Below are 25872 nucleotides of genomic sequence, written 5' to 3' on the forward strand. Positions count from 1 at the left end.
AAAGTAACCGTGTCTTGTCAGTGAACTCATGGACTTACTGGTGCGAGTTTTCTAATTGGAGAGAACACTGAAAGAATCCTATACCATCATTTTGACAATGTAACCTGTTATGTGTAATGTTTTTTGAGTACGTGGCAGGGACAGAGTCCAAACTACACTCAAAATGGGATGAAAAAGGGGGACTAAAAGGAATCACAGAGCCCAAGGGGCACAATCTTTCTTTCCTTGTCACAAAATAATGTTTTCCAACAGGCTGCATTTGCAGGTTAGAGGTCATCACAATGCACAACATGCTATCGTAAATGGTTGTCGAGTGGGTACACACTTGGTTCATGAAGGTTAGCTGTGCTCGGCGGTGAAAAAAAGCATTCATAATAATCAAGAAGTAACCCTGGAAGAGATTTTCAAACACAACCTCTTGCCATGAATCACAGGATCTATACTGACCACTTCTCTCTCTTTTGTTGTGCTCATCCCATTGGATTGAAGTGCAGTAAGAGAGTGGTGAGTCATGTTGTGTTGGACATGTAGATTACATTTAATGCCCAACAACAATAGAGCTACCATAGTTAGAGTCTTTAGTGTGGTTTAATTGATACTTAACTTTGAGTGTCACTTTATTTGTCATAAGTTTCTTAAATTATAGGAATATGATGTCAGAAAGAGTAGATATACAATAATGATAAGTCATATTTTTAAGATTTTAGTTCAAAAAAAATGCAGAAATGTAAAAAACTAAATCAAGGCCAACATTTTTGTAAATTTGAAAGAAAAAAAAACTTTAAAAAAATTGACACCGAAAATTTAAAAACAAACAAGTTTTCTAACTTCTGTATTGGACTGTGAACGCATCGCAGAGTCGCGACACGGAGGACAATGGCGCCGGGCGCGCAGGTAAAACAAAAAGCTGTTTTTTGAGAAGGTGCTGTTAAAATTATCTTAAATATCATAATGCTGCATAACTTTGAAAAGTAGGAATAGTTAGAGAGACGTTTTAATGTGTTAATGTATTAAGAAGGTGTATGGTTAGCATTAACTACGCAAATGCTATTAGCGGCTGTTAACGTTGAATAGCCCCTTTAGTGTACAATTGTAACTTCAGTCTTTCGTCGGTTGTCACCGGTGATTTCTTCACTTTTCTGCTAGAATGTGGACAACAAATCAACTGTGACACGTAAAAAGAAGATTTGAATGTGGAAAAAAGAATGAATCTAAAAAAAAAATCACACCTGAGAAAATAAACACCTCAAATGTTAAAATATATTTAAGAGTAAAAACTGAAAACGAATAATGTTTTTGAGGAAAGAAAAAATAAACAGCTGAGTCAAAACTTTTTTTTTTCAATGATTGTGCTTTTAACATTTAAATAACTTTTGGCCTTGATATAGCTCCAGAGAAATGGGTGAACAGAAACAAAATGATCTTTAAGTGCATGTATACAGTAACAGAAGAAAGGTCCTAAATGTATGTAAATGTACCCTCGTACCCGGAAGTCGGAAGGCACCGTTGCTAGGCAACCGAGGAGGCAAACAAGCGCGTGCAGCATCTGAGTAGTTCGATAGCGTGACATGTTAGGTCTCAATATTTAGGCACCCTTTTTATTAATCAAACGTATCTTCGTCAGAACGCGCGGGGCTTTTTTTGGTGCTGAATTTCTCTGATAAACAATAATATTGATTTGACGTAATTTTAAAATGGCCAGCAAGAAGAAAGAAGCAAGTTTACAGGTGAGAGAAACAAAGTATGGCCACTGTTACGTCAGGAGTTTTTACGTATACAAAGCCCTGATGATAGCTCTAACTCTCAGCTAACTCTGTGTTTCATGTCCAGGCATCCATCACAAACCAAGAGCAGTGGGAGGAGATGCTGGCCACTAAAGGTTTAACAGGTGTTCACCTCAGAAGTTATATAATGATATCCTGTTGGATGAGTATATCAATTATCATTGTACTAAACATCTGCTTAACAGCATTCTGCCTGCTGTTTAAGAGCTGTAACAGCCTGTGTGAAGAAACTCAGTCATTGAGTTGTTATTGATTGTATAATGCTGCCCCACTGTGTTCAGCAGGATAACTGCATGCAAATAAATCCTTGCACTAATATACAATCTCCCTCAACTTTCCCCTCTCCCTCCTACTCACATAAACACAAATCTCCCTTCCTCTAGTTGTGGACGTGTACCAGCAGTGGTGTGGTCCTTGCCGAGCTGTTGTTAGTCTCCTAAGAAAAATAAAGAATGAACTGGGTGACGACCTTCTACATTTTGCCACAGTAAGCTCTGAAACATCCAAACAGATGCCAAAAATTGTGAATGAAAAGCCTTGAATCTCAGAACAAGTGTTTGTGTTTGTGTTTCAGGCTGAGGCAGACAGCATTGATACACTAGAGCGGTATCGAGGGAAATGTGAGCCCACCTTCCTCTTCTATGGGGTGAGTGTAGCAGTGTGTTCAAGGTTCACTATTAGTTTTGCCTTTTTGTCCTTTGTTTTTCTCATTCTCTAATTATTTCTATTTTTATCTGTTTACCCTCCTGCCTGTATTTACTTTAATCCCAGTTCTGAATGCTCAGAAGTGCTAATGATGCAGGCCAAGAAAAGGGCCTTCCAGGGTCACGATCCACCCAATGATAATGATTCAAAGTTTTATTTTAACCCTTAACTTTCTACTTGGTCTTGACTTGACTTTGTCTTTTCTCTTGTTGTTTTTTTTTGGGTTGCTCGCCTGCTGTTGTCACACCCCTGTCCCTGCATGTTATGGTGAAATTAATTTGCTGTTTTGTTAAACGGACAGGGTGGGGAGCTGGTGGCCGTGCTGCGAGGGGCCAACGCTCCTCTCCTTCAGAGGATGATCGTAGAGGAACTGACCAAGGAGAAGCTGGTCCTGGAGCAAGGTGGTGAACGGAGAGCGGTGAGCTATGAAACACACACACACACACACACACACACACACACACACACACACACACACACACACACACACACACACACACACACACACACTCACCAACACACTCACACAGCGTTGTTATCCATTCACACTTGTTTTAATTTAGGAGCCGAAACAATAGAGCTTTTTCACAGCACACATTTTGTTCAGTCACAGTAGAAATAGCACTGTTTTCACGAATAACATTAACAGTGATTTCATTCTAATAAAGTGTCCCAGTTAGCCATGACAATGTGAGAGTGAGTCAGCATGCACATTACCAGAAGCCTGAAAATGATGGAGAAGGAGTATTCAGCCAACATTCATTAAACTATTTGCACATGTGCTTTTTCTCCTTTGGCATTTTCAAATTAATCCATTTTCCAGAATATTAATCAGCTGCTGTTTTCACAATTTATCAGACTATTTTGTCATTTAATTAAAAAGTTTGAGAAACAGGAAATGCAAAAAAGAATAACTAACATGGGTTGGAAATTCTTTAACTAGCCCTTAGACTATTATAAGATTAAAAAAAGAATGAAATAAATTCATTAAAGTGATGAGTTTGTTTGACAAAAAAGCAAATATTCAGTATTTTGTGCTGAGGCATAAGTTGTTTATGCAGTTTTGTCAGGGGACATTTAGTTATATATAAAATTAGAAAATAAAAAGCAGGTGTTATTTGTGTTAGTTTTCAAGTTTAAAACCCCCCAATTCTCTGCTACCAGCTCATTAAATGTGAGTATTTATTATTTTTCTTAGACTTTTTTTTGTTTGTTGGTCAGAAAAAACAGTCTGATTGTAGAAATCAACCAGAAGTTAATCATTTTTAACAAACTAATATGTGCGTCACTGCTTGTGTTTGTGTTTTTGTTGTCAGGTTAAAGACGAGGGTCTGGTGGATGATGAAAAAGAAGAAGAGGAGAAACTTCAGCTATCAGAAAACAAAGAAGGCATCTTTGGTAACTCTAAAATATGATGTTCGTTACTGTCGTTTGTGTTTATTCTGTTGTGTTGTTACTTTGATTTTTTCCTGTGCTGTTATTAAACTGTAAACCCCTCCCTCTGAGTGACTAAACCTCACATGAGCCTCACATTTCTCCTTCAGTTCCAGCCAGTAAATCCTACACAGTCGCCATCATCAAACCAGATGCTGTTGCTCATGGCAAGGCAAATGAGATCATTATGAAGGTACACAAAGACCAACGCTGCGCACACTCTGACAAGACAACATTGTCTCAAGCCTTCCTGCTGACATTGTTAATTATCTGACAATACTCCTCTGGCTAGATTCAGGACGCAGGCTTTGAGATCCTCGCCCACGAAGAACGCACACTGACTGAGGCCGAGGCTCGGGACTTTTACCAGCACAAAGCAGCAGAGGTACGCTAAGATTCGCGCACAGACACGCTCCCGTCTGTGTCTAATTGCAGAGATTGGCATGTAAGTCAAACCACTCACTGGTTGGGTGGATGTCCAGGTGGTTCGCCTGGGTGATTTAAATTCTTGGTCAACACCCTAATGGGAGGAGAGTCACGACCAGGGCAAAATCATTTCAATTAGTTTGCAATACATCACACTTCCGTCTGCTTTTCTGCACAGGGCTCAAAATAGATGTGCTGTGTTAGCAGCTTTTGTGTTTTTGCTTATCACGCTGTTTGTGATGCGACTAAATAATTAGAGATTTAGAAAAACAAAACGTGAGAGAAGATGGCCAGGTATGTGGAGCTATAATGAGCTTATTTTTAGCTCTTCTATATGAACTAATGATTATTTCTTTTCTGTGTCTCTGAGTTAATGTAAGGCCTGGTGTAAGAGAGCTGTAAAATATTTAACCTTCTTCGTGTTCACTCTTATCTCTGTGTGTACCTCAGGTTTACTTTGAAGACCTGGTGCAGTTCATGTCCAGCGGTCTGTCCCACATCCTGGTCCTCTCTCAGGTTGAGGACTCTGACAATGTTGTAGCAGCATGGCGTGAGTTCATTGGCCCTGCAGATATTGATGAAGCCCAGAGAGAAAACCCAGAGAGGTAAGTCACTGGCAGGCATCACATACTCATGAAATGGTTGAGAGAATTTTGAACAGTGTGTTAAAAACGTACATTAAAATAAAAGACATTTGTTGAAAGCACGGACATTATTCATGCACTGTTGATTGCAACAGTGTGAAACAATCTCAGGCTTCAGTCTGCAAAAGCAAATGAACAGCACATTCTCGCCTGCTCTGTCAGACACACCCAAACATTATGCTTCTCTCTGGTCGAGCACCAGCCGAGAAACCATCTGCTCTCCTCTCCTGTCCTCCCCTTGGCTTCCTGCAGCTTGCGGGCACAATACGGCACACAGGCGCTGTTCAACGCAGTGCACGGTAGTGAGGACATGGACCAGGCCGGCAGGGAGCTCGCCTTCCTCTTCCCCAACTTTAGGACGGCGTCAGTGACGGAGCAGGATGGGGAGGAAGAGCATGTGGAGAGGACACTGGCTCTTATCCGGCCCGACGTTGCCAGAGAGAACAGAGGTGGGCCCGTGCCAAATGCACAAGCGCACTTTATGTGTGAGCACGGATACAAACACATGGTTGTTTTTTATTGATATCTTGGGACTGCTTCTTGGTTCCTTTCGTGAAGGTGTTGAATAACAGGTGGGGTTTCAGTTTTCTTTGGCTGACTCTCAATCTCCTACATGGTATATTAAAACTGCCGGTTATAACCTCACACTCCTGTTCCCCAAAAACTAAACGTCCTCTTTGCAGAGGCCAGTTCTGTTGCAGGATAGTTTCATTCGTGTTTCTTTTTCTTACATCTATGGCTCTGCAGAAAAGATCCTGTCCAAAATCCTGGAGTCCGGCCTCACCGTGGCTCTGCAAAGAGAAGTGACGTTAACAGAAGAGCAGGTCAGACAGTTCTACTTCCAACATGTGGAGGAGGACTTCTTCCCTGCTCTGCTCCAAAACATGACTAGGTGACCTACACATGCTGAAATATTAAGAGATCTAAAAAGTAAGTTAATCCTGAGATGCGCTAAATATATGATTATCCACAGTGGGCCAGTGCTAGCTATGGCTCTTGCAGGATCAGGCGCTGTTGAACACTGGAAAGACCTCCTGGGTCCCTCTGATGTGAATAAAGCCAGAGAGGAGAGTCCTGAGAGGTGAGAGATGTGTGGGGCTTTTTATTCATGCAGTTATGTATGAACTGAAAGGAGTTTTCACAATTGGAGACTTGTTGAAAAGATTTCTTTGCTTCTCTGTTTGACTTCTTTTCAGTGGTGTGCACAGGGGGTCGCCCTCCTTTGGGAGCCAGTTGTTGAAAAACATGCCCTTAAGTGGCCTCTAGGTGGGCTATAATCACTTAACTGCTACCTTTGCTGTTTAAATTATAGACTGTATATATTGTACGGTTTTGAAGCCAAAATACCCCCGTCACTGGCGCCACCATTGGCGGCCGTTTTGCAGCCAGTCTGCGCAGTAGAGGCTGCGAGGGACTCAGAGGAATCTGAGTATAGCTGGGTGACAAAAATTATTCTTATTTTTTTCTTTAGGGTCTAATCTCTTTCTGGCTCTCTCTCCCAACATATTTTACAATCTCTGAAAAAATACACAACGGCAGCCATCAATTATCATTAAATGCGACATAAAACCTTGTTTTTAACCACTTATAACTAAAGAAAAAGAAACTTTTCAGAAAAAAGAGGACTTGAACACAAGGCAGCCAAATGATATCTTCAAATCACCACAACGATGTGTTCATTTTTTAAAGTTTGACCACAGCCCATCTGGAATGACTGGAGAGACAGATTTTTTGACCTATACTGCAGCCAGCCACCAGGGGGAGCAGTTTTTGTGGTGAACTCACTTCGAGCTGAGCAGTCTATGGTTAAAACATGATAAACAGCCCTCTTTGGTAGCAGAAGCGTGTGCTAAAGTGCCCTCTAGGAAAGAAATAAGTGTCTTTTTTTTTACTTCTACATTTTTGCCCCTGCCCTTCAAAAAGTCTTTGCACACCACTGCTTCTTTTTATAACTTTGTGGGCTTTACAGCTTATTATTATTATTATTATTATTATTATTATTATTATTATTATTATTATTATTATCATTATTATAATTATTATTATTACAAAAACACAACTGTGTGTTTAAAAAGGGGGAAACCAGCACTGACATTTTGGAACTACACAGGACAGGATGAAGCAGTCTTTTTCTGACAGTGAGACACTCGAAAGACATTGAGAAAGATTCAAGGAGTTCAAGGAATCCTGAACAAAAACAGATATAATCCAGTAGATTATGATCATATGTCAGACCATTAATTCTGATTGATGTGTTGTTTAGTCTCAGGGCTCAGTTTGTTGTGGAGAACGACCCGATCAGCCCACTACACGGCAGTGCAAACCAGGAAGACGCAGAACGGGAGATCAACTTCTTCTTCCCCAAACAACAAACACTGGCAATGATTAAACCAGACGCAAAAGAGGAACACACAGGTCCTTTGTCATTTCATAAATATATTTTACAACTTTTGATTTAAAAATGTACAGAGATGTTGGTGAAATCTTACTGACACATTTTCTCCACTCTCCAACAGAGAAGATCTGGGAAGAGATCCGAGCCAACGGTTTCTCTGTGATGCAGCAGAAGGAGACGCTGCTGTCCAGGGAGACAGCCGAAGAGTTTTACAAAGAGCACAGAGAGAAGCCTTTCTTCAGCCAGTTGGTTGAGTTCATGTGTAGGTTAGTCTCTCCCTGAACAGCCAGAGGAGAGGGGCAGAGTGACCACGCAGACCTGTCCTAATTCTCATAGCCTCGGCAAGTTTAACGGCACTTTTAACGGTAATTTAAGCAGCTTAGACTCAAGGCAGCCTCGGGCAAAGGAGTCCATCTCAATTTCTCCCTTTGTTCCACTGCACGTACATAGATTTTGGAGTTATCTTCCGCTCTGATTAGTCCCTTCACTCGGTTGTTACACAACTGTTCGTACAGAGGATGGTGCAGCTGGACACTTGAGCCTGAGAAACTACCTGTACTGTCACTGCTTTTTAATATCAGCTCAGGTTTAGCCATGATGTGAATTCATAATCCCACCACTGAAGAACAGTTTTTTCCTTTTAACAAAAGTCAAGTTTATCAGCAATTCATCTTATTACTGCTAACTAAGAGGAGTTAAGAATGTATTGAGTGAAGGTGTCTCATCAAGGTTATAATTGTTAACTAAAACGAAACTAAAAAGGAAAACTAAAATTTAAAATACATTGCAGTTAACTCAAACTAATAAAAACTGGAAAAGAAAACAAAAACGATAAGTAAACTAAAACTGTATCTTGTGTTCACAAAACTAACTGAAACTAACTAAAATGATAGACACATTTTCCCAGCCACATCAACATCATAGTGACGTATAGGGACGTGCTTGTTTACTGCACTGACTGGGTGTGCGCTGTGCTGAGACGAAACGTAGTGGAGCAATGAACCAGAGCATCTGTAATAGTTTAATTGTTACAGAGTCCAAGTTTTTATTGTATTTGAGTCTGCCTTTATTGTTACAGAGTCCGAGTTTTTATTTGTTGAAGCTCATATTATATTGTTTTTTTTTATAATTTCTGTCAATATTATTTTTATGTAATTTATGTCAACATTATTTTGTATAATTGATGCTTATATTTTTTTATACTAAGTTTAGTTAGTTTTATACTATAAGTTTATATTATTTTCTCGTGTTTAAGGCAGCAGCCAACAGTTCAGTATCAGCATTGACTGAGCAGTGAGCGCTATGTTGGACTGGAAAAGAAACTGTATGACAAAATATTTACTCTGACCTTTTTGAATCCTGCACCTGGTTTATAGGGTATGAAAAAACTAAACTTAAACTAAAACTAAACTAAAACTTAACTAAAACTAAACTAAAACTAAGCCTTGTTGCAAAAATCAAAACTAAATAAAAACTAGAATGCCCGCTCTAAAACTAATTAAAACTAAACTGTAATGGAAAATAAAATGTCAAAACTAACTAAAACTAAACTATAATGACAAATCCAAAACTATTATAACCTTGGTCTCATCTGGCTTATTTTCCTTGTTGGTTTCAGTGGGCCGTGTATGTTGCTCATCCTAAAGAAGGAGAATGCAGTAGAGGATTGGAGGACCATCTTGGGTCCCACAGACCCTGACCAGGCTAAGGAAACGTCTCCAAATTCTCTCAGGGCGCGCTTTGGGTCAGATATTCTCCACAACGCCGTTCACGGCAGCTCCACGGAGCAGCATGCAGAGGAGGAGATCCGATTTATCTTTGGTGACATCAGCTCAGATGCAGAGCTCAGCAGTGATGGACAGACTGACACGTCCGTTTTAGGTAATCATATGATGTTTGTGACAGTCAATTCCATCTGTCATACCATCTGGTTCCATATAAATACACACTTCCAGCATCCAGCTTAATGTCTGTCATTAAAATGGAAAGTGCTGGTATCGATGTCTTGCAGCAAAAGATCAAGACAGTTCAGCTGATGAAAACTCAGGAATGTCAAGATCTCCAGCTGAAGGAGCGTCAGATAAACAGCATAATGGAGTTAATATGGAGAAAATATTATCAGCGTCTCATTTCAAACACCAGATCCTACTTTCTCTTCTTTCCATCCACTGAAAACCAACCTGTTTTAGTCTTTGTGAGCTTCTGTTTGACGAGCGCTGCATCTGTCGGCGAATCCGTCTCCTTCTGAATTGTAACACAGCGATCACAGCTCTCCATCCTGGGAAATAAGACAAGCTAACAAACAGACATGTCTCTCAATAATGACCTGATTCAGATGGCGTCCACGAGCAACACGAGTTATCACTTCAGACTCTGAAGAAATGACGCCATTGATCTTCATAACCTCGCTAACAGGGGCTGTTATGGAGATGTAAACAGCTCTATAATGTCTTTGTCAGGAGAGGGAAGTCAGTCAGTTTTAATCCAAACAGACAACGCGTTCGATGGGATCTTATTTTGAAGTGTGTCCAAATGTCGCTGCTGCTTTCGTCTTGTTGCTGTTTGATTTATAAAACTGATTTCCAAAATACTCTAGGGCTGTGTGAAGAGACACTAAAGGCATGCAAAAACTAGAAATGTAATCCAAAATACTCTGAACAAACATGAATCAGCCCTTACCCCAGTGTATTGGACTCTGTTCAAACATCAGCTTATAGAGCCGTTTTATTCAAACAAATTTAAAAGTTAATTTTTGGTTTGTTTTTGTCATTTACCTCCAACTTCCTTTCTTTCCCTACAGGTGACCCACAAACTTTAAATCCTGGCAGCCCACAACCTGGAGGAGGTGACGACCCTGAGGCCTCAAACTGAATCAGTCCCCACACTCTGCAACTCCTCCTGCTCTCCAAGCTTCTTCTATAAAATACTGAGGAACAAATATACCTGTCATCCTATGAATCATGAAACAAAAACAGATATATTTTGTGTTTATGTGCTTTGTATACAGCATGTGTAGGCGGCTGGTCGATACAATCTGGCTTTTCTTGAAAACTAAGAGGTTGGGTTTTAAATTCAGCTGGAAGTATTTGGCTGTATTCCTACATACCGTCTCCTCTCTGAGCAGCAGCTGTAAAATGCACGGCTCTGGACAGGATCATTGTTACCGCAGAGAAACCGATCCTTTCAGGGTTTCTAAAAGCATTCGCTGTATGCAGGGAACAATGAGAGCCATTTTCAGTCCATCATGGATCGCCGGTTCTAAAAAGCCATTGTCAGGTCTAACTATGACAAAACGAAAACCCAAACATCACCAGGTAACGTTTTCAGACATCAAACAGGGTCAACGACCTATTTTCTTTCAGGGTATAACATAAAGTTTTATTTAAGTTCTCAAAAAAGTTAAATCAACATGTTCAGACATGATACTCAAAATAACTGGAAAAGAAGTTAGGAGTCAACCTGTACATCCTCAGTCATCTGCCAAAAAAGTCTTTGATGCTCCTTTTGTTGGGGTTTTGTGCCAACGTGTCCCTGTGTTGAGCGTAGCTGTTTTCAGACGGTGAGTCCTCCCACTCGTCTGCAGCCTCCAGTAAAATGGCCTCGTCCACGCTGTCATCCTCAGTGAAGGATCTCTGGAACATCTCCATGATTCTGTGCTGGTTAGGATCCTGAACAACATGTCCAATAACACTGAGTTAGCCAGTCACGCTCAGATGTAGGAAGTGGAATGGAAACATTAAAGGGGACATATCATGCTGATCCCTGATTTAATACTTGCATATAATATAAAGTTGAAAACAAGACCTTTCACCCCCTGAATTTTCAAAATATGAGATATTGTATTTTTTCTGATATCCTAGAACGAGATTTGATGCCTCTGAAAATAGGTCATTGACATTTGGCTTCTAGATTTCGACCTTCATGACGACACGAGGATCCTTTCTTTTTATTGGAGTAATCTGATAAAGCAGCTCCTCCTCTGTGATGTCAGTTAGTCTCACAATCGCCACCAAGGGATACACCCACCAAGAGCCGATTATAAACGTATAAACTATACATGTTACAGTACCGGTTTGACTCACCACACTGAAGCGTCCTGAGATGATCTGTGTCCAGGTGGATTTTCTTCCTCCTGAGCTGCAGAACCGTCCGGGTCTGACTCGGGGTCCAATACAAAAGGACGTATCCTACACTCTGCCATTTTATTAGTGCTATCAATGCCTTACGTTGTTTTTTGGCAAACAGCAAACTCGCTCGGTCTGCTCCATTCAATGTGGCGATTTTGCAAATACTGCCATGCTGCAAAAACCGCCCCCTGGCTCTACCCCCTCCGCCCCTCTAGTAGAACTGACCAATCAGAGCACAAAGGGCTGTGACGTTGCGAGGTTACTAGAGGTCATTCTGGAAACGGAGCGTTTCAATGAGATCTTCAGAATGGCCTAAAATGAGGATATTAAGAACACTATTGTGGGGCAATGAAGGAACTAAATGACTTGTACTGAGGGCAGAAATGCTTTACAGGCATCCTAGTCTGGCAAAGTGAAAAGGAGAAACAAGCATGATATGTCCCCTTTAAGTCTCTGCTGCTGATGTGGGGTGGTGTTTTTAAAAAGAAGTATGGAAATGGTTTCTTTTACCTTGGAGTGGAAGCATGCGTTGTCTGCTTTGTCTGAGAGGTTCGACTCTGACAGGCCCACCTGCTCCAAGACGTTCATTTTGGCCTGGATCATTGGCCTACATGGCGTGTTATAACAGAGTGGACACATTTAAATACACAACATGTTGAAATACGTGTTTCAGAAACCAACATTAACCTCATCTTTCTTGTTTCACTTCTGCTTCATTGGTAGAGGAGAAAAAAAGTGCTACAAACCACACTGTGATTATCAGCAGAATTGGGTCACACTGCCCACTGACTGACACATACCATAGGTGATCATCAGCAGTTCCCTTGGCAACCAGGTAGTGAATGTTCACATTGCTGGTTTGTCCAATACGGTGCACTCTGTCCTCTGCCTGGATGAGAACCTGCAGCGGGGAGAAAAATTGTTGCAAAAAAAAAGAGCAATTACATTTTGTCAAAGAATTACAGAACACATGCAGTCTGCTTCCAGCTGCAGCGACCTCTTAATGTCCGCGACTGCTTTCAAAAATATCAATATAATTAGAAGTCGTGATTCATGCTTATAAATCAGCTTCAAGGAGCTGAAATGAAAGCAGCATTAAAATTCTGTTGGAAGTAAGTTGTGGTTGTGCTGACTGAGGTCAGGATGACTACAGGACTATTAATGGTGCTTTTGTAGAAAATCAACTCATTCCTGGTATTTTTACTTCTTGTGCTTATCTACTCAGGAAGCTGTTTTTCACTAACAAGTTTTGGGGCATTTTTTCTTTCATTGCAGAGGACAGCTGAGGGGAAAGAGGAAATGTGGGGACTAGAGGAGGAAGATGAGCAGCAAATCGCTCATGTACTGTATGTGCACCTAAATTGCTTGGCTAACAGCACCCGAGGGAGCTTTTCCAAAATGTTGCTCGATCCTTGTCACATCTCTTTAACTGCTAACCACAGGGTTGGCATGAGGAGGGGAATGATGTATGGACAGCCACTGCTGATGTGGCTTGGATTGATGTTATTTCAATGCAGGATGAGTATGTGCTGGGGAAGATGATGCCTCTCGAATGGAGTTAAAAACAACAACAAAAAAGATGTTTGAGGTCTTGATGAGGGAAAACAAAGAACATTTTTCATTTGTGGATTGTTAAGATGTGACCGTTAGCTTACAGTGGTGCTTTCACTGACAAGTGAAGTTTGTTCCATTATGGAGCTTGTATCTCAAATTAATCATGTGTAAAATCAATTTTTCCCATTGAAATGAATTGAGATGTCATGAATCCATACCCTTTCCTCAAATAACAATAACAGAAATATTTTTATAAATAAGGTGTATTGTAAAAAAAAAAAGGAATACAATAGGATGTACTGCAATGTACTGTACATGTACTGCCTTGGGGATCAGATGACTTGAAGATGCTGATGGAGGTGGAGGAGAAAGGCTGAACTGAATAATTAAATCTTATTCGCTGATTTTTGCCCCTTTCACTTCACTTTCCTCAGTTTCATTTGCAGATGTCTTTGATAAAAACCTGTTTCACCCTCCATTTCAAAATGTTTCTGAAATGAGTAAGGCTGAATAGCGCCATCTAGGGATGTTCCGATCAGGGGTTTTTTTTGCCATCGAGTCCGATTAGGTTTTTTGCCTCTGAGTCTGAGTCATTTGATTTTGAGCATCTGCCAATACCGAGTCCCGATCTGATACATTTACTCCCTGTAAGGAGTTGAGACAGTCTGACTCTGTACCACAACATAACAGTAGTATATACCAAGCTGTAATTTTTCCCATTTGTTCTGAAATATAGTAGATCTGATAAATCCCTGATCGAGATGTAATTATCCTACTCTGGTCAAGTCTGGTCTAGTCCGATCATGTGATCTGATCTGGACATCCCTAGCGCCGTCAGACCCCCCAGTTACAACTTTTTCTCAGTGTTTCTTGTGAATAAAGTCTGAAAGTTTTGCAAAATGACTGCATGCACAAATACGAGCACAACACAGCTACTTCCACTGCGAGCTAAGCACTTAAAGCAAACAAGTGAGATAGTGGATGCTGGGCAGATGTTGTGGCGTTCATTGTATTCAATTTTGGCATTTGATATTCCAGCGTTGAGGTATCTTAGGCTGGCTTGTAACCCGATTTTTGCTCTTAACTTGAAGCAAAAAACTCAGCAGAGAGACCACTTGCATCTTGTGAGTAGGGATACCAGTAAGTTAAGATAGTGTTGTACTTGATATTTTGCATAAATCAAAGAGGATGCGCTGTCCACGTTAAGGACTTCAAGTCTTCTTCCTCCTGTTGGAGGCTCCTTATGTTTCCCTTTTCATCACCAAGACACTCATCTTGCAACAAGTTATTTTCAAATTACGAGACAAGAGTAATCGTTTTTTGCTTGAAACAGCTGTTTGCATTGTTTGAGCACAATCTGCCAGTGAGTGAATATTTAGGTCTTAATGGTCCCATATTATACAAGAATCATTTTATTAAGTCTTTTAGTTGTGGGTTTTTGGCTTTCCTCCCAGCCCACAAAATGTGACATTTAATGACAAAACCTGCACTTAGTTGTGCTTTCCCTTTTTTGAATAATCAGGAGCAAGTCTGACCTGATTGGTCCACTGGAGCAAATACCCCCGAACCCCCTACCCGCCCACTCCTCTCCCTGCATCTAGAGAGAAATCTCTCCAGATGGGGGGAGAGGAGTGTGGTTGTTTTTGGCTGTTATCAGCCACATAGTTCCATGCACAAGCTTCCCATCTCCAAAGAAGACAAGACTAAGTGGCTAGAGTTCATTTATCAGGAAATGTGCCAGCTACACTCAGTAAAACTGTGCATGTGTGTGCTAGTCATTTCATGGCTGACTGCTTTTCCAACTTTGGACAGTACAACAGAGGGCTAGCGAATAGACTGGTCCTGAATCCAGGCGCATTACCAACCATCCACCAACAAACCTCGGACCCTGGAAATGTGAGTATTTTAAATGCTGTGTGCTGTGAAGCAGATGTAAGAGCTTTTCCTCAGTGTCCCCCCTGTCTCTGTGTTAGCTTCAGGATGCTAACTTTAGCTGTGTTAGCCTGTTGTTTTAGCCTGTAATGTTACGGTAACGAGCTTCACTGTTTTCTAATCATTGTGCACTCTGAGCTCGTGGCGCTGTTCTCAGTGACCCTGAAGAGCGGGCGGTATCAGCGGTGGCTCATTTACATATGAAGGCCACGCCCACTAAATCAGAGCGTTCTGAACAGAGGGGCTATGAGAGCCTGGAAACAATGCTGCTGTGCTTGATTTTTATGGCTTTTTAGACCAAAACATGTTACTACCATTTCATGAAGACATCAATGATCCATATTAAACTGCAGAAAAGGAGCAGAATATGGGACCTTTAAGACCAAAACAAACACTAAAAGAGGCTCAAACACAAAGACAACCATTGTGAGTGTCCAGGAGCTTATTTTCTTAGTTGTATTGTTTCATCTGTATCATATCAAAGGAGGACTTGACTATGTTGTAGTTTATGCAGTGATTCCTCTCCGTCTTACCCCGGGGTTCCAGAAAAGCTCAGCAAAGACCACCAGGTCAGCAGAGTGTAGGGTCAGACCCATGTTAGCCGCAGTGATGGACAGAACAGCTACACAGCTGCTGGTGGAGAACTGGAACTTCTCACAGAGCTGCTGACGTTCAGCGGACGGTGTAGTCCCATCAATTCGGATGTAAGTCACGTTCTGAAGATGAAAGTTTTCATTTTAGGCCAGTTTTAAAAGTACAAACCTGAATTTTTTTTCCTTTGAACACACACTTTGTTCAGAGAAAGAGGTTGATTGCTCTAAAAAAAACAACTGATTGAACAACTTTTCATATAAACTACGGTAATAGAAGTCTTCACTGCCCACACTTGTTCCCTGGAGTTACTGATGAGTTGACCAACCACTTGACTTTAACTCCCACACAAGAGTCAGTCTGGCTAAAGAAGTCAAAATGTGTTCCTTTAGGCTAACGCTGTCTCTTAGTGTCTATTAAGAAGCACGCAGATGTTTGCTGATGTTCTCACTTTTTTAACCAGTTCGCTGGTGATGTGATCCAGGACAAGCTTATGATGGGCAAACACCAGAAACTTCTCCCTCCCGCACTCCAGCATGTCAGTGATGTACTCCCTGGTAGTGACAGACAGAACACATCCCTCAGAGAAAAACAGTCAACGTGAGCTCGTGTATTTATCAAAACGCTTCTCGTTATCTGAAATCCAGAGCAATCATAACGGTCTGACAAAAGACTCTGATTCATTTTGAATTTTAATCTCGGCGCTCATCATACTTAATCTGATCTGACGTACTGATCCCCGCCATTAGAGGGTCTATACTTACATAATAGCTTGTAGCTTGGCTTCAGCTGTGTGGTTATAAAAGACGAGCAGGGCCTCCTTCTCGCTCTTTTTCTGAGAAAGAGATAAGAAAGAGCGAAAGATAAAACCTGACAGGAGATCCTTTTTGATGATTGGATAAGACTGCCACGACTCCAGGAAGCAGTGTGATTATGAACAATCAAGCTCAGCAGCTCAGTCCCTTTGTTGGGTACGAGCACTTATAAAATACAGCTCGCTGGATGATTCTGGGTTAGCTGCCTGAAAAGACCCCAACAGGCACATCTGACTTTCTCAGGTTAATGCTCATTTTACAATGAAACCTTTTAATGAAGGATACCATTTTAAAATAATTTGCAATTACTCTCAAAGAAATCTTGATTTTGTCTTTTCTTAGTGGAGGTTTTAGCAGATTTTCAAGAGCAGAACCACCTCACATCTTCTGGTATTTAAACCCTCCTAAACCCCTATGTCCTGTTTGCTCTCACTTTGTACATCCCCCTCCCCTTTTTCTCTTGGTTCCTACTGCTTTGCTTCTCTGTAGGGTCCTAATAAATGGGGGCCTGTTGTGCCCTGGGAGATCAGGGAATAATTCCTCATTCACGTTTACATTTAACAAACGGTTTAAAAGCTATGTTGATGTGTGGCTTTTGCTAGTTAAATATACCTTGAAGGGTTGTGTTTCAAGTTTCAAAACTCTCACCAAACAGTAAATCTGTGATTTTTTTTCCATCAAGATAATTTACACTTCAAGCTGTTAATGAAGGCTGCACTTAGGGATGGGTACCTTTCACATTTGAAATGATACGGTACCGATGCCCTGCACCTGGCAATCGGTACCTCTACTTAACGGTACCAATTTTCTGCACTTTTTTGTGTTTATGTGCTAAAAAATATCATTTTTTAAAAATAAAAAATATATATGAATTTTTCAATTTAACATATTTATTCTCCAATATATATCCTTGCAATGCTGTGTTCATGTCCAGCATGAAAAATCTCCTACTCTTCCACTCCCTCAGTCTCAAGGATGCATTTAGGTACCTAAACATGGTACCTTTTGATTTTACATGAATCAGTACTCGGTACTTTTGACAGAATTGGGTCGTTACCTTTAAAAGTACCTAATTCGGTACCCAACCCTAGCTGCACTAGATAGTGAGCATTGGAAGGTCTGCACCACTTTGGAGAGATATTTAAAGTAGGGATGTCCTGATAAAGATTTTTTAACTTCCAATCCGATCTGATTTTTTCATGTTTTGCTGATACCGACCTGATCCCTTTCTCTGATATATCCCGTACTCTGTTGGGTGACTCCGTTGTACATAATAAATCATATTTGTTGTATTAAAGTGAGCCCTGTTGGTACCTCCTCGAGGAACACTCACTTTACAAATGTTGTAAGACGCTGTTTTACTGCTTTCCAAAGAGAAGTAGTCCCACACAGCGGACATGTTTGCTACTTGGTTTGATTTACAGCAGCCGTAAAGCGTGATGGTGTTGGAAACTGGATCGGTCCCGATCACATAATGAAATCTGATACTATCCGACCCCCCAAAAATTAGGGATGGGTACCGAATTAGGTACTTTTTTAGGTACCGACAGAATTATGTCAAAAGTATTGGGTATCGATTCATGTAAAATCAAAAGGTACCATGTTTAGGTACCTAAACGCATCCTTGTGACTGTGAGGGAGTGGAAGAGTGGGCAATTTTCCATGCTGGACATGAACACAGCATTTCAAGGTTATATACTGAAGAATAAATATGTTAAATTGTAAAAAATACATTTGTTATTAATGAACAAATTGATATTTTTTACCACATAAACACAAAAAAGTACCGAAAATTGGTACCGTTGAGTACCGGTACCGACTGCCAGGTACCGGGCATCGGTACCGTATCGTTTTGAATGTGAAAGGTACCCATCCCTACCAAAAATAGGCATATCATGCACTGATACCAATGAGTGTATTGCATCGGGTCATCCCCAGTTTCAAAGGCCATCAGCGTCAGTCCTATGCTCGACTTCAAGTTGTGTTTGAGACTCTAAGTACTCCGGTGGTATCACAATATTAACGTTGAACTACTTCCTGTTTTCTCCAGGAGGCAGGCTGAGGGTCACAATTACATAACATGCCTAAAAAACATCTCATACTGATTAACTCTCTCCTAATTGAAGCAACTGTGCTAAAATCCTCTGAGGCTTTCAGGAAAAAAAGAACTAATGCATTTTTTATTGTTTTCTCTGGTTATGATTTGTCAATTTGATTATGCATTAATCATTGAGACTGTGAATTGTACTCCTGCAGAGAAATAGTTTCTCACAATTAAAAAAACTTCTAGTTCTGTGATTTCTTTATTTTATCAGGGATTGAGCTAACTCACATTGCGGTCTCCGCTGTATAACTGCTTGGCGGCAGCCGACAAAGCTGCCTTTAAGCGGGCGTTGACGCCTTCGATGGTCACCGTGACCACCTTGCGTTGTTTGGAAGGGAGCTGGGAGAGGACTTCGGACTTGAGGCGACGCAGCATTAGCGTCTCCTCTAGCAACAGCTTCAGCTCTCCAAGGTTAGAGGAGCCTGAGTAGTCCCACCCCCAGGTCATCTAGGAAGAGAGGCTGGTCGTTAGAGGAAGCAGCACTTTGACACTTTCACTGCTGATGTTGTTTTTTTTTTCAGAGAGAAATTAGTTTTAGAAATAAGTCAAGCCTGAGACTAAACTACAGGGAGTGACAGGATTATAAGTATCATAAGAATCAAACATGTATCTGAGGAAGCTCTTGCTGCTGTCTGTCAGGATGTTAACTGATCCGAAAGGACTTTAATAATCAACCCCATTTTTATAGTCCAACACAAAACCTGCACAATCTTAGCTGGGTATTAGTCATTATGACCAAATTAAGGCTGTAATTGGACTTTAAATCATGCAGAGTGTTCCCCAATCAAGACTATTAAAATTAATTAACAAGATTAAATGGTAGGAAGGAGAGTCACAAAAAGGGATGGAACAAAAGGAGACCTTTAGAGAAAAACCCCAGCAGAAGAAAAAGTTGAAGTTTAGAAAATAATGAGTTTAAATTGATCATTTTTTGACAATGAAGAGTGATAAATAGATATTGACAATATTGAGCATGTCACACATTGGCTACCTGCTTAGCATCACAGTAGCGCAGCCCAAAATCATGGAATCGAGGGAAGAGAGTCGGCCTGACGGCCAGGATCTGGGTGTAGAGCTCTGAGGGTCTGGACATGGCGGGTGTCCCGGACAGGAGAATCACTCTCTTTGCAAGCTGAGTGGGAAAGAGGAGACTGTGCTGCTGAGGGGGTCTTAGTGACACAAGCAAGACATGAAACCTGAGTGTGGGCCAAATCCTGCAACAGACTGGCATTGACTAGTATGTACTGTGCATCAACAAACAATACAAGCTATTCATCCATGTGTTTGAGCCTACAATATGTTTTTTTGTTTATAGAGACAGATGTAATCTGAAGGAAGACAAACACAGCAGCTGAATGGGCTATGTTTATGCTCCTAATCAATCTTTTTTTCTCCTTTACTTGGCTGCTTTCCAAACAATTAGCGCATGCGGTTTCACTGCAGCACAAGAGCAGGTTTTCATAAAAGAGGGTGAAAGAATTGAAAATAACTTTTTATTGGTTTTCTGAATGAAGATCACTAAAAGAGGCCTTCAAGGGCTAGAGACTTCAAGAAGCTTTTAATGGAATAAAAAATTAAAATAAAGTGTGCTTCACCGAATTTTTCTTTGGTTTGGTTTTCATAATTTCCTGTTGAAAATCAGTTTAACGTCACTAAAATACACAACTAAACCATCTTTATTGAACTGAATAGGTCACTATATATATGTATGTATATGTTAAACAAAATAAAAATGAATACCTTCAGGAGAGGTAACGCTGCTTTACAACGAGCAGTCTTCATGTTCTTCAGGAAGTGAGACTCATCCTGCAAAGAATGATGACATTATTCTGTAAGTTTAACATAGTGTTTGGCTTTTAACAAACAAAAACACTCGACTGATTTTATTTAAAGGTTTAACATTCCTAAATCCTGCACAGTTCAACAACACAACTGACCATGATGAGAACACCAAAAGGGTTTCCCGGCCCCTGCTTGTCCATCCTGCTCAGGAGGTCATAGCTGATGATGTTGACCAGACCAGACCGCAGATTATCTTTGGCCTTTACCACCACGTTGATACTGTCAGCATTCAGGGAGGGGAGCCAGCGCCTGAAGGCCTAAAGGCAGAAACACTTTGTCATGTCGGACATTTAGAGTGAATCAACACTTCTCAGGAATCAGGATGACAGTGAAGGGAAAAGGTCAGTCTCAGAAATTACTCAGGGAGGTCAGAATATCGGTCAAAATCCTTTGATTCTTGTATGTGTAAAAAAAAGTAGAGAGAAAAACAAGTATGACTTGAATTTTCAGACTATTTACAGATTATTTGGTGTATTTTGGCAGAATGTCTTCATTCATTGAGAAAAGCTGTTTTTACTTTGTTTTGTTCTATGTTGTGCGCACATGTGTATGAGTTTTAACCCCCATGAAGAACAGACAACCCTTATGCTTGTGCAAATGAGGATCCTAATAAAGGCAGAAAGAAAAACCCACCACTATCACAGTGTTTGCATTCAGAAACAACCAATCATAGCTCAGGAAACTGTGGCCTAAATGTTTCTGACAATTCACTTACTTGCTCTACATTCTCCTGTCAACCTGACTTAAAGTCACAAAGTTGCGTCTGCCGTGTTTAACAGCGGATCAGTCCAAACGCACAGCGTTAACGGTGCAGATAATATAGAAACCTGACAGACTAAGTGTCCTTTAAATTGTCGACATCCTGTGACTAAAATCTCTTCTGTAACTCTAACTCCTGATTGGACGGCTGTGTTTGATCCAAGTGATCTATTTAGAGAACAGGCTGTCTTGTCTTGTCAATAGACAGAAGGCAGAGTGAGGCTCTTCAGAAAGAGAGCTGCTGGGAGACGACTGAATAGATGCAACAAGATAAACTCAGAAATGAGACCTGGAAGACTTTACCAACAGACAAAACAAAACCAAGCACTCTCTTTTATTACTCCTCCAATTTTTATGTATTTATTGATTGATTGATTTATTTATTTTCCTTTCCTTTTATCTATTTATTTGTTTATTTTTATCCATTTCTAAATTCAATTTGTTTTAAATTTATTTATTTTACTGATTTATTTTTTAAGTAGAAGTGTGGCTCCTACATGGTTCAGGGGGGTGAGGGGTGGGGGGGTGTTTGACCTGGGGAAAAATTAATAAATAAGACAAAACAGTGTGGAGTGGGAATACCAATATTTCCTTTTCAATCTTCTTCACTATGTTGGAACATTGATGTGTATTGCAATATTACGAAGATTGAAATGTATCTTTTTATAAATTTGCACTCTTCAATAAAGAAATTAAAACAAAAGAAATGAGACCTGGGATAAGCGCTTAAAGAAATGAAAATGCAGAGGAACAACAGGGAAAGGATGTGATGACATTAAAAACATACGTAGAGCCTGATTGTCTCAGACCTTTACCACAAATGAATGCCTCCATTTCTGGGTCAGATGTTATCTTCAAATTTTAAATGAAATTAAAGGCTACTTCTGGTGCATATTAATCATAAATCAGAATTTCAATCCAGTGATTGTCTTCTACACCGAGACAAACAAAAAGTTCAATTATGCAACCTTCCCCAGAGAAGATAAAGCACCCACCAGAGCATGCAGCTCTTTGGGGACAGTATTAATATTCCAAAAATGCAGGGAAGGAGCTTGTGATGTGAACCTTTTGTCAGAGGAGACCAGAAGGATATGCTTAAGAGGCTGCCTGCTGACTTAATGCAGACTGATAATGACACCATTAAACAGAAACAAAGTGATAAACTCCTGCACCCACGGAGTAATGAGCTCTTTTTCCCCCCCAAAGGCAAGAAACTTTGATTAACGAAAACATCCTGCTGACTCTTCCCACCTCAGCCCAGGTGAATCTCACAGAGGACGGCGCCACCACTAGCAGAGGCCACTCGTTTCTGTAAAAGGCTGCTATGCAGATGGCCTGAACCGTCTTCCCCAGGCCCATGTCATCAGCCAGGAGGAGGCGGCCTTGTTTTGACACTGCAAAACTTGAGACACACAAAAAAAACACTTCAGTGACTCGCTGCAATGTCACTGATTCAAGCATTTCAAAAGCAAAACTTGCAGTTAGATCAAAGATGACAGGCATAGAAGTATTATTAATTATGATGAAAGCCTCTTAATTTGTGCAAAGACTGAGTATTATAGATGAGTAGCTATCATCTGGTATTAAGTTATTGGCTACACCATGCAAAGACAGCACTAATGGCTTTTCAAAGGCACCTACTTGACTCCCTCCCTTTGGAAGGGCATGAGGCTGCGGGTAAGCGAGGGGTCGATGCTGGAGAGGTCTGCCTCAGGGACGTCTAAAGACCTGGCTTCAGTCCCATCAAACCTGGCAGAGAAAGCCTGGATTATTGCCCTGGGCAGAGGCTCCACCTCCACTGCTGCTATCCCACTGAGAAGATCCACTGGGTATGGAACAACGCACGGTCAGACAAGATGGCAAATGTTGCAGAGACAAACAGGAGCAGAGGGATACAAGCAGCCAAATAAAGCATATGTTGTTACTCACTGAGTCTCTTGTAATCCTCAAGTGAAAAGCTCCATTTTCTTGTTTTCATGTCTGATACGGAACACAAAAAATTTGTATTAGAACGAAAAATCTCAAAGATTATAAATACAAAAGCATCGTGCAGACTTTGTCACCATAGCTCTTTGTTGGCATCTGCTTGAACGCTGCAATGACATCCCCGTTGTAACCAATGTCAACCTCAAACTTTGTCCGGGACACCAGGATGCACTGGCCCTGCAGAGTGGCCCCAGGTTTCTCCCAGCCGTTACACAGCTTCAGCAGAGCTCCCAGTGCTGCACCGTCACGAGCTTGGCTTGTGGCTGCTGTAACGTCTAATGCCTCCATTCCTTCTAGAGGCCTCAATGACACAGAAGGGATAGAGGCTGCTTCCTCCACTGCAACATAGAGGAAAGACAGGAGGAGATGCACCAGCAGATCAAGAAGAATACTACGTCATGTGGATATTTCCCTTATGTTCATACTTAGCTGTCTGTAGTCCTCCAGATCAAAGTTCCACATCTTTGTAGCAGGGTCTAAAGTAGGACGGCTTGATTAGGGCTCCACAAGGCCATACATACATAAAGATGAGTGAAAGTCAAGCAGAAACCTACCGTAATTCTTTGACGGGATGGATTTGAAAACAGCTATCAGCTCAGCATGATAGCTCACTTCTATTTTGAAACGTCCTTCTGTGTGTAGTACACATCTTCCTCTTACAGATATAGCAGGTTTCTTTGCAGGTGCTCCATCTGAAGTTGGTGTTTTTGAGGGGGGATGTGCCACAGCAGGGCTTTGGGCAGGTTTACTGCCTTGCTTGTAGAATGAGCCAACAGCACCACTGCTGCTGCTGCTGGTGGAGAGGTTGGCGTTGGGGTGAGTGGGCTTCACAGCAAAGTTTCCTCCACTGGACAAGACACCGCTGCTCACATGCTGTGCTTTTTTCTGAGGGAGTGGGTCAGTGACTTGTGCCTACAAAAAGGCATTTGCAAATTGAAAACAAGTTGTTAACAAAACAACCAATAGATGATCAGACATTTCAGCTAAAAAAAAAAAAAAGCATCACCTGTTTTGTAAAGGCACTACTAGGTTTAGAGGTATATGCCTGTGCCTGTGCTGTGGCACTGTTGGAGACACCAGAGGTCTGCTTGTTGCTGTTGTCAGTCTGTCCAAGTCTCTGGGCTCTTCTCTCCAGAGCCCTCTGTCTGTTTTCCTCTATCTTCTTCAGCTGCTCTGCTGTCAGCTGATTAGACATGCTGATGAGCTCTGCCGCAACCACTTCCGTTAGGTCGCAACTTTACAGTCATTAAATCCGAATAACAAGTCTCACTCGGAGCTAGCGAATACATCTAGTCAAATAACACAATAGGTTCATTGAGACAGATTAAGGGAAACTGTACCGTTTAAACTTTAACTGAAATCTGACTGAAACAGTCCATGCTAGCAGTAGCAGCTAACGTAGATTAGCGTGGGCGGCAACAGTAAAACTTAGCAGAACTTAGCCGAAAAATCCATCAACAGTATCACAGAGGTTTGAAACCTGTGCTTCCAATCATCCGTGGGGGAGCATCTGACCTGAAGTGGAAACAACGAAAGAAAGATTTAGGTCTTCTACGCACGAAGCAAGCAGTAAGTTCACATAGAGTGCTAACTAACAACTTGTGCTGGATGAGTCGGTAACTGCCGCGCAGGAAGTGACGTAGAACAACAACAAGACACGTGCACGGTACAAGCCTACACACGATTTATAAAGCGTTTTAAAATTATTCGTTTTCCTTTTGAAAGTTGTGATGAAAATGCTGTATTTAGTATATTGTATATTATCTGAAAAAGATGAGGAATTTTTATTTTTTTCATTTCATGAAAGAAAAACTTTGGTATGTTTAGGTGGGTTGTAACCCAAAACAAAACAGATTTTAATTTGCTACACCAGTATAATGTTAAAGTAAAAAAAGACTTGAATAGTGCTAAAATCTAGCTAGTGACCAGCTTTAATGGAAAATTGTTAGTTACATAATGCATAATTTTTGTAGTTGGGATTTTAGTCTCGTTCTATACTGTACAGTCTATACAGTCTCATGATGTGGGGTGGATTCAGGAAAACTGGGACATCAGGATAATTAGGTAGGCCTATCTTAAGGGAACAACTCAGTGTTTCTACTTTTAAAGGCAAAATCAAAGGCATTTTATGGAGCAAGCCTGCTTTAAAGGAAGTGACCAAAACCCATAAAAAATATTTCCAATATGTGTTGTCTGTAATGAAGCATGATCTTCACATTCAGTAATAATACATTGTAAGATACCATAAGATTAAAAACTGTGTCGCTACAGCAAACAACAATATTCAGATACTGCTTATAATAGGTACAATGCACATGTCTGGGCTTTATTTTGTTCTTTTGATAGCTTTAGCAGCGTTACATGAGATACTGAGACAAAAAAAACCTTCAATTATCTTAAGATGGTTTCTTCATAAAACCTTATCGCAGCCTCTGTCTGAAACGATTTATTTCAGTCACTGTCTCTATGCCAACCTCATCAATCTTAAACCCAGCAGTCTCGTCTGCTGTTGCCAATACAATCATGTTTCTGTACTTATAGACACATTATGAAGTTTGGCCTTATGGATGTTTCTGTTTGGGACGCATTATGTTTATCAAGCCTGTTTAAAGACATTTATCAAATGAATTGAGCAAATATTGTCTCCCTGATTGTTTTTTATTTTTCAACATTTTTTTTCTGTGTAACTTTCCAACAAGCTGTTTTGAGGAGTCTATGGTCCTAGCCTGGAGTTACTCCAGCAGACATTTATCTTTTCAGTTTGAAACTTTGCC

At 40.8% G+C, this 25872-nt stretch overlaps 2 protein-coding genes across 4 annotated transcripts; one reads left to right on the forward strand and one right to left on the reverse strand.

Annotated features, from left to right (window-relative positions):
* The first annotated feature begins 848 nt into the window (after positions 1-848).
* LOC141808103 (thioredoxin domain-containing protein 6-like) lies at positions 849-10673 on the forward strand. 3 transcript variants are annotated; one of them, XM_074694467.1, is made up of 16 exons: positions 849-894; positions 1831-1888; positions 2168-2271; positions 2359-2430; positions 2791-2907; positions 3806-3887; positions 4034-4116; positions 4216-4308; positions 4800-4954; positions 5246-5442; positions 5741-5885; positions 5967-6074; positions 7257-7408; positions 7510-7654; positions 9007-9269; positions 10189-10673. In XM_074694467.1, the coding sequence occupies exons 1-16, from the start codon at positions 877-879 to the stop codon at positions 10257-10259; spliced, it is 1863 nt and encodes a 620-aa protein (XP_074550568.1). In that variant the 5' UTR covers positions 849-876; the 3' UTR covers positions 10260-10673. The 3 variants fall into 3 exon arrangements, with proteins under 3 accessions (XP_074550568.1, XP_074550569.1, XP_074550567.1); XM_074694466.1 differs by lacking the exon at positions 849-894 and adding an exon at positions 1571-1727; XM_074694468.1 differs by lacking the exons at positions 849-894; positions 9007-9269 and adding an exon at positions 1568-1727.
* Positions 10674-10745: 72 nt separating this feature from the next.
* On the reverse strand, positions 10746-24765 carry smarcal1 (SWI/SNF related, matrix associated, actin dependent regulator of chromatin, subfamily a-like 1). Its single transcript, XM_074694465.1, has 17 exons — positions 24105-24765; positions 23653-24010; positions 23524-23574; positions 23176-23436; positions 23042-23092; positions 22754-22937; positions 22364-22514; positions 20449-20610; positions 20252-20317; positions 19503-19643; positions 18740-18958; positions 16357-16427; positions 16044-16146; positions 15535-15717; positions 12316-12416; positions 12026-12122; positions 10746-11056 (listed from the first exon to the last, which is right to left on the reverse strand). Exons 1-17 carry the CDS (start codon positions 24291-24293, stop codon positions 10862-10864), a joined length of 2583 nt encoding a protein of 860 aa, XP_074550566.1. The 5' UTR covers positions 24294-24765; the 3' UTR covers positions 10746-10861.
* Between the last annotated feature and the right edge of the window lie 1107 nt (positions 24766-25872).

The sequence above is a fragment of the Halichoeres trimaculatus genome, unplaced genomic scaffold (genome assembly GCF_033239565.1).
Source record: "Halichoeres trimaculatus isolate MK-OKI-2021-1 unplaced genomic scaffold, fHalTri1.1 fHalTri1_scaffold_19, whole genome shotgun sequence".
Taxonomy (NCBI): domain Eukaryota; kingdom Metazoa; phylum Chordata; class Actinopteri; order Labriformes; family Labridae; genus Halichoeres; species Halichoeres trimaculatus.